At 40.1% G+C, this 9,222-nt stretch overlaps 1 protein-coding gene across 1 annotated transcript in view; it reads left to right on the forward strand.

Annotated features, from left to right (window-relative positions):
• LOC146466184 (uncharacterized) overlaps window positions 1-7,560 on the forward strand; it is a 40,178-nt gene extending 32,618 nt beyond the window's left edge. Inside the window, exons 21-26 of the mRNA XM_085127678.1 lie at window positions 309-1,634; window positions 2,185-2,225; window positions 2,866-2,948; window positions 4,532-4,794; window positions 5,505-5,640; window positions 6,479-7,560. Of these exons, the coding sequence (XP_084983804.1) occupies window positions 309-1,634; window positions 2,185-2,225; window positions 2,866-2,948; window positions 4,532-4,794; window positions 5,505-5,640; window positions 6,479-7,043 (2,414 nt within the window). The 3' untranslated portion in view covers window positions 7,044-7,560. The remainder of the gene's footprint in view (window positions 1-308; window positions 1,635-2,184; window positions 2,226-2,865; window positions 2,949-4,531; window positions 4,795-5,504; window positions 5,641-6,478) is intronic.
• The last annotated feature ends 1,662 nt before the right edge of the window (window positions 7,561-9,222 follow it).

Here is a 9,222-nt window from a genome sequence, read left to right on the forward strand (position 1 = left end):
AAACAACGACAATGAACATACTCAGCATTAATCTGATTTCGTGACCCCTTTATTTCCCAATGCCAGGGGTGGTGATGTTTTCAGCCGCCACGGCCAGGATTGTTTTTTTCGCTTTGTGTTCACTTCACACCTTCGCGGTAAGGTCTCTGGCGACCAAAGGAACAAACCAGACATCCCATGATAAGTAAAACACAGTAGGGACTGTGTGTTACTAAACCACAACATGGTTCGTGTGAAAAGGAAAGGTGAAATATGTTCCAAAAGTTAAATGAAAATTTAGAAAAACTCTTTTATGCTTTCCTTTACAGCAGCAACATCACCGTCACCATCAGTAGCATCACTAGGGTCATCATCATTATCAGCGTTACTATCAGTGTTACTTATATGGTCCTCATCAGAGTCCTCATCACCATCACTATCATTGTCAGCACTGTCACCATCATTGTCAACATCAGTGTCACCATCAGTGTCACTAACAATATCAGCATCACCATCTGTGTCACCATCACTGTCACAATCTGTGTCACTATCAGCATCACCATCTGTGTCACCATCTGTTTCACCATCAGTGTCACCACCAGTCTCGCCATCAGTTTCACCGTCATTGTTTCCGTTACTGTCGCCATCAGTGTCATCATTAGTGTCAGCATCAGTGTCATCATCACTGTCATCGGCAGTTTCACCATCATTGTCATCATCATTCCAACAATCATTATCACCATCAATGTCGCCGTCAGTGTTATCATCTGTGTCCCCATCAGTGTCACCAACATTGTCAACATCCGTATCGCCATTAGCGTCACCATCAGTGTCACCGTCATTGTCACCACTATTGTCATCAACAGTGGAAGCAACATTGCCACCATCAGTGTCGCCAACATTGTCACCATTAGTGTCACCATCAGTGTCACCATCACTGTCATCATCAGTGTCACCGTCGGCCTCACCAGCAGTGTCATCATCAGTTTTACCATCATTGCAACCATTAGCATCACTATCATTGTCACCAGCAGTGGCACCAGCATTGTCTTCATCTGTGTCACCATCAGAGACACCAACAGCGTTGCCGTTAGTGTTGCTATCATTGCCATCATTAGTGCCACCATCAGTGTCATCATCACTGTCATCATCAGTGTCACCATCGGTGTCAGCAGCAGTGTCAACATCAGTTTCAACATCATTGTCACCATCACTACAACCAACCGCACCACCTTCTTTGTCATCATTAGTGTCACCATCAGTGTCATCAATAATGTCATCATATGTGTCCTCATCAGTTTCATCGTCAGTGTCATCACCGGTTTCCTCATCAGTGTCTTCATCAGTGTCAACACTGGAGTCACCATCATTGTCATCACTGGGGTCATCATCAGTATCCTCATCAGTGTCATCATCATTCTCCTCGTCAGTGCCACCATCAGTGACAGTGTCAACAACACAATCAACATCAGCATCACCCTCAGCTTCACCTTCGACATCAGCTGCAATATTAGTTCCTGGTGAGTCAACTACCGAGCCCGCCTCAACGTCTTGCCGTCTTGGTACTTGTAGGAATGGAGGAACGTGTTTTACCCCAGGCTTCGTTTGCCATTGTAAGAGTCATTTTGTGTGGCATGACTGCTCAGTGTTTGTTGGTAAGTAGAGGTTGCTTTTAAGTTAAATACAACGGGAGAAACCGTGGTGTTACAGCTTGGCGTGATTCCCGCGAAATAAAAGTTGTCGTGAAAATTTTCTCACACAAGCAGTGAGAGTTTTCTGTTTCTCAACTTTCAAATGGCTGCAAATTTATTTAAGTATAAATTCAACATTAATGGTCCCAACCAATGAGAAACAACAACAACAACAACAACACAACAATGATATGTGGGATAACGGAGTTGGGAATGAAGTAGTCCAACTGGTAAGGGGTCACAACCCCCTCTCCTATTCAGGAGTGCAGGTCACAGTCTCCTGAGAGAGGGTTCCCACTCGTCTTAAGGGCTGCATGTCACAATACCTTGAAAGAGGTCCTTATTCCTCTCCAGGGGTTACAATCTCCTGAAAGAGGTCCTTGTTGCGTATGCATCATACTAACCCTAAAATAAGTGCGCGTATTTAATTCCCACAGTAGACAAGGGTTCCTTGAGTTTTGCCTTTCATTAGGGCATTATCAGATAATAATTATGATACATTTATTTTTTACAGGTTTTGATGCCGTGCTGATGGTGTTAACTCTTTCAAGCGAGGTAACTTTCTTACAATGATGATTGGGTGCCTAAAGAGTTATGAAATTTCATAGTTAATTGAGAGACTGGTTATGAAACCTTGCCATCTTCAAAGTTGATAAAAATGTTGCCGCAATTTATATTGGAAAAACAACTCCCGTGCACAATCCTTTGTTTTAACCATTACACTAGAACTGAATATCTTAACAGGGACGTTTCCGTTAGTCCGTTGCTCTCACACATTTCAAAATCCATTGCGGTTTGTGCACGGTCCGACCCATGAATGCTAAAAAAAACCTATCACAAATAAATTTGTCTGGCCTCCTTACCTAATTTATAGTAAAAAAGACAACTTAAATTGTGCGTTACGATACCGTGTAATATTCGCTTCTCATGCCAAATAAAGGCATTCGAGCTCTTTTAACATCGCCAAAATCGACAAGGGGAAAAGTACCTAATTCCAAATTTGCCCTTTAAGTTGTATCACGTATATGACACACGATTTATGCCATTTTGCGGACACATTTCAAATTTTTTAATTTGATTTTGGGATTGAATTCAATACAAGTCTTGTTCACTTTGAAGCTCAACAAGGTCTCAGGCTACCTTTTGAAAATCGACACAGCACATATATTCAAATCATTTCTCTTCTTGTTTATAGAGTCCGTGGAATGAGTTTCAGTTTAAAAGAGTAGTGGCAAAGGCGTGCACAAAGTTCTTTTGCAGTAATGGTACATGTACAAGGTAATAGCGGTAATACACTGCGCCGTTAGATGATCGCGTCTTCTTAAAAAAGGAAAGTGTTAAACTACATACGCAATTTTCAAAATATTCACACCTGGCAATATAATCATTAAATTTCCTGAATTTAAGATTGGTCACGTAACCCTAGACCGGGACTTTTCTTGTCTTCTGGGCCGGAGAGATGGATTCGCCCCCTCCTCCCCCCCGCACCCCCCCCCCCCCCCCACTCTTCACAACTTTGCAAGAGTAAAAGCTATGACAGTGAGACTTGGAGGGTAGATAGTAAGTTAAAAGATGTTTGTTTTAAGGTCGGCCACGACGTCATATGACACCCTAATTAGGCTTTGATTGCCATCGTGGATCCATCATCACGGATTTCTTCATTTTCCCAAAACTTCAGGAAAGCATCGAAATAAAAAGAAAAGTAATCGAAACCAATAAAGGGACACTTATGTAAACTACAACATAAAAGTAAGGACGAAAAGTGATTTTTTTCTTCGTTTAAAAAGGGTTTTTCTATTTTCTGAAAAAAACTGCCTGTCAAACAATGGCTGCTAAATTTCCAAAAAAGTTCTGAAGTTCCTAATTAGGCTTTGATTGCCATCGTGGATCCACCATCATGGATTTCTTCATTTTCCCAAAACTTCAGGAAAGCATCGAAATAAAAAGAAAAGTAATCGAAACCAATAAAGGGACACTTATGTAAACTACAACATAAAAGTAAGGACGAAAAGTGATTTTTTTCTTCGTTTAAAAAGGGTTTTTCTATTTTCTGAAAAAAACTGCCTGTCAAACAATGGCTGCTAAATTTCCAAAAAAGTTCTGAAGTTCCTAATTAGGCTTTGATTGCCATCGTGGATCCATCATCACGGATTTCTTCATTTTCCCAAAACTTCAGGAAAGCACCGAAATAAAAAAGAACAGTAATCGAAACCAATAAAGGGACACTAATATCAACTACAACATAAAAGTTAGGACGAAAAGTGATTTTTTTCTTCGTTTAAAAAGGGTTTTTCTATTTTCTGAAAAATTTTTCCCAGATAAATTTCAAAAAAAGTTCTGAAGTTTGAGGGCGTTTGCTCAAATATTAAAAAAAGTTATTCAGGTTCAAAGTCGCCGCGGGCAAAATCCCCCCACCCACCTCCGATGTAGGTAGGAGTAAGTTTAGAGTAAGCTGTCATTTAATGTTCAATGAACCTAACTCAATAAGATATATTCTAAAGCTTCGGAATTGTGAGTGGACAAGAATTACGGTCAGTGGGACCGAGATTATATACTCTCTTATCCTTTTTTTTTTTTTATTTTACCTTGCCTATGAGAAAATAGACACTTAAGACACGTTTCCACCCTAACAATCCTGGGGTACTGGAATTTTTTTACCGCAGGATTTCTGCGGTCAAACAATGCAAGCCGTTACGGGGCAGCCAATCAAAAAAAATTTTTTTTCGAATTCTCCAGAGTCTCCCCTGGCGACCAGCTGTTAGTCAAAGAGCCTGAGGACCCTGGGTACGAGATTGTTTAGTAGCCTGACACTGGTTTTCTAGTCAATAAATAACCAAATGTAATCACCTTGTCTCTTGCAGCAAGTCGAGTTATGAAGGAAATAAAGGTTCCGAAGAAGCAGCATACTTTAAGCCTTCTGACGTTGTAATCATAGGAACGTCTTTTGCCGGAGAAAAAACTTTGAAAATTGAATTTGCTATTCTATTTCCACCTGCGAAGGGGCAGCCTCCCCAAGTCGCGAAACCCGGGGAAGTTGTTGAAATGGTAGAAGAAAATAAAGAAATTATAGAGAAGGAACTTGGAGGCACGATTCAATCCGTCGCTCCCAAAGGATTAAAAACAGGTACGTATATCTTTTGCTTCTAATTTTTCTCTATAGGTAATGTTTTCACCTTTTTCTTTTTTGACCTGTAACATTTTTCTTCGTCGAATCTTTGATTAAGCACTGTTAGAGTTCTGATCACTTTTCATCAGAAAATTAAAAAGGTGTGGTTATTGTTCAAACCGGCGCGTTAAAGCGTGGATCCCAGTATTTAGTTAGAAACATGAACCGTTGCAGATGGTGATCTATAACCAGATGATCTAATGGCTGGAAGGAGACCAGGGGCGCTTTCCGTTAGCCAAAATGTTTGGTTTAGCCGGTTGCAAATGGAACGCGCAAATCAAACGGAAATTTAATGGAACAAGTGGACGAACTTTAGACACCGTTTAGAGGTACTCCACTTCCGCTACATCGGTTGGAAAAAGTAGAGAACTGGTGTCTTTTACCTAAAAACGTTTTCCGGATGATTTTGTCAGGGTTAACTACCTCATTAAAATTCTACCCTGTTTCTCTGTTTTGGCTTCCCTCACATTATTTTATATGGAATTAAATAATTAATTTATTTAGTTATTTAGTTATTCAGCTATTTTTCGCTTTAGGGAGCGCAAGGTAGTCAGGTTCTTTTGTCACTTTAAATATTTTTAGCTGGGCTGTGTACGAAAGTGTCGAAGGTTTATCTTAGAACTTCGATGTACGCTTTACTAAAAAAAATTGTGCTTTTTAATATCAAGGAAGTGATGAAGGACCAACGTTAAATGTAAAAACTGGAGGAAAAGGATCTGTAGCATCGACGATCGCTGCTGGAGTTGGAGTCAGTGTAGCAGTGATTGGAATATTGGCAGCACTTCTTGTCTACCTATTTATAAGGTACCAATAAAATTTCAAAATTTTAAATTATGGCTATCCCTACAACCTGGCCACACGGATCCATTTTTATCATTTTTACCTGACCTGGAATATTTTTGAAAACGTCATTTTTTTTTCCATGCATATACATTTCCATTCGTTGACGTTGACTCGTTTCAACAAGGTTTTTCTGTCTAAACGACATTGTGTTATCACTGTTTACAAATTTATCCCATTAATTGAGGTAATCTCCCAATACAGAGATTTTTCAATCGCTTCAGTTTGAGGAAAAATCAGCTTTCAAAGCAAACACCATAAAAGAGGGATGTGTGGGGACATTATCCTAAACTTGTCATCTAAAGTTATGAGGATGCCATATCTCAGTTCGTTATATGGTTGTACATGGACATATTGGTATTCTGGGTAGAATGTGTTTCGTAGAGCGCTCAATTCGTTTGATTGAAGAGCATTGTATTATAATTCTTCACAGAAGTTCAGGCTTCAGGAGCTATCATCGTTTATTGCGACAATACTGTTTCGTATTGTCCGAAGTTATTGGACCACACTCATCAGGCAATTTGTAACGACTGACTATTCAAATAACAGGCTGGCAGTAAAAAATGGGTGGTTACTATGGAGATGCATTACATCCAAGAGAGTATCTAGGTAACAGATGCATCGTGTCTTAGTTGCGTTACTCTAAAGTTCTGCAGTACATGGTGGATTAAGGATTCCGTTTTAGCAATAAGTGTTTGCAGGATTTCTGTTGAAGACACTAACTGAATTCAACAATTTGCTTAACTATTACTTCAGCTCTTAATTGTGAAAACGTTACACAATTCTTGTTTCTCTCTGCATAAAAAATGAAAAGGAAACCTAACGATAGAGGAGCAGAGGTCATACGGTATAATAACAATTTCGAGAACCCCGCACTTAATGAAGTGCCGATATATGACGCAATCCCGGAAGCTGCAAACGCAGCCGCAGGGCCAATCCTAAGAGTAACTGCTAACGATGGTTTGCGGGAAGTTCCCTTTGAAGATGACAGAAACGCTATCCGTATTGATCAAAGTGGAAATCGTTATGATCCAAAAATTGAAAATTTTGACGATCCTCGAAACCAACAATACGCTTATCGTCAGGAAAGATCACGAGGCTATGCACATCTGCACCGTCCTGCTCTACAAGGTCAAGGGATGATTGGAAGCCAAAATGAAAACGACATGCCTGTGCGAGATGGTGAAAATTATATGAGACCTGCAAACTCCCACTACGATGTTCCTTGTGATGAGTCCAGAGCAGCCACGCGCAGGATTGAAGTGAACCATGTAGATGGACACTATAAGATTCCTCCACGTGGTCCGATTACAATAGAAAATGCTTCCTATGATAACATGATGTTTACAGACGAATCACAAGTTTGACTCTGAATGGCTTTGAAAATGACCATCCTTAAAAGATACTGTCACTTTGAATGGTGCCGCTCAAACATAAATGGGATCAGTGGTGATCAGTCAATTTTATAAGCTGCGTTTGTTTAAGGTCAGCACACACGATGGGACAAGCACTCGGCTCTCAAGAAAATAAGGGGAAGGTCTATCATCTGAAGATTTAGCCGTAACATCGACGTCCGGTTGAGACTTTAGCAGCGTAAAGAAAGTGTGAAATGAAAAGTAATGATGCATTTGCATTACACCAGTATAAGTTCCATACCGAGATGAGTGTAATCTCGATCCGGTCATGCTTTTGTGTATGGGAACAAAATGCAGATCTGTATGTCAGTTGTTCGCATTTGAAACCTAATTATCTTGTAGCGTGTTAGCTGTCGTAGTAAAAAAAACTTGGTTAACCAGGCATTTAAAATCTTGAGATCTAATTATCTTGTAAAGTATATGTATTATAGCAGCAATCAATAATAGCAATAAAAGATATCAGCATGGACGGTGTTTCTCAAAGGTCAGTGCCTCCTAATGCAGAGATATTTTTGGGCAGTTTATGGCTATGCGGGAAAAGCAGATTTTGGCATGGTCTACTGGAATCCAAAAAGAACATTGGTAGTAACTGTGCATTTTCTTTTCTTTTCTTTCTTTTTCAGAGAGAACAAAGTAATAATAATTCCAAAAAGCTTTGAAATACACAACAATGTATGGTATTTTCTTTCCAAACTGAAGCTCAATTATCTCTGAAACAGGCGTGGTTATCCGGCCAGTTTTCTCTTTGGGTTCCAACAGTCCTTGCTAAATTTCTTTTACTTCTATACACATGCCACCCCCCGAGAGCGATGTAGTCACGTGATCAGTTCTCGAGCACGCAGATGGTAGCTAAAATAGCTGATCATGATGACGAGGTAAGTTGCTTGTATCTTTTGTTCTTGTCCGCCAATTTTTTTGATCGGCTAAAAAGTACGCGTGGAAGGCTAACGCGCTACATACATCCCCCGCACCCTTGCTTTACATTAAAACAAAGGACGCAACTCATTCTTACCGTAAACCTTTCGTACCGACACTTTCGCAGCTCGCACCCGGCTGTTAAAGTTGTGGACAGAACTGTGCTACTTGCTCCTTCTATGCTGACGGACCGCTTACGCAATATACGTTTTCCACCACTGGCAAATTAAACGTACTATAAAATCTCACTTGACTTGCAATTACCACAAAAAATTTCATTTACACGATACAATGGCAAACAGTACATAGGCGAAACAAAGAGACGCTTGAAGGTACCGAAACGGCACGTACACTTAGAGTGTCTCATTTTGGTAGAATAACATGCTGTGTTCATAGATTGCCGCTGTTTTTCTTTCCTTCCAGCTGTCACGCATGGAAGACTCTGTTTTTACAGACAGTATGTTATTGATTTATCCAAAGCTCCTTAAGGGTTGTCCTCAAGATCTTCTCATTAAGTGTTTAAATGCAGTCTTGAAACTGTTTCTTGCCGGTCAAACAGGTTTCCAATTAAAATGCAAACTAAATGAAGCTTGTTTCGACGAGCGCCTACCAAAACATTTCAATTTATGCCAAAAGTACATTTTGATCCCAGTGACGATGAATTGCAGCCAAACCTCCTAAAATACTGGTTGCAGTTAGAGTAGTTTTTTTTCCGTTATACTAGGTTGAAAGAATTTGCCCGGACATGCGCAGAACACAAAATGTCGATAGTTGTTATTCGTTAATCCTTCGCGACGGACTTGTCTTTTGGTTATATTATATTTTAATTTAGCAGAGCCTTTGCTCTTCTCTCTTTCTGCTGGGAAACTTTGGAATTAGTGTTAAGCTAAAGGAAATTTTTATTAGATTTGTTGAGTTAAAAAACCTCTAGTTTTGTGGCCACACTCAAAAGCGATAAGTCCAATTTTACTGTCGCATGTGTGTATTCGGAGCTCTCTCTCTCTCTCTGTTGCACTAATTGGGTCTGTCAAAAACATATCACATCGCCAAAATCGGATGACGTCACAGGCCGGGTACGGTTTACCCCCAAGGTCCGCATAAATAAGTTGGTGCTTCCGTTCTCCCTGGCTCTAGCATTTGATTGGTGAGTTGAAACAGAAAGCATTATGGGCCATTGGACAAGTCTGTGCACGCAAGGAGGAAATGTTTTTAGACA

This window comes from Pavona decussata, unplaced genomic scaffold (assembly GCF_977016875.1).
Source record: "Pavona decussata unplaced genomic scaffold, jaPavDecu1.1 SCAFFOLD_152, whole genome shotgun sequence".
NCBI classification, from domain to species: domain Eukaryota; kingdom Metazoa; phylum Cnidaria; class Anthozoa; order Scleractinia; family Agariciidae; genus Pavona; species Pavona decussata.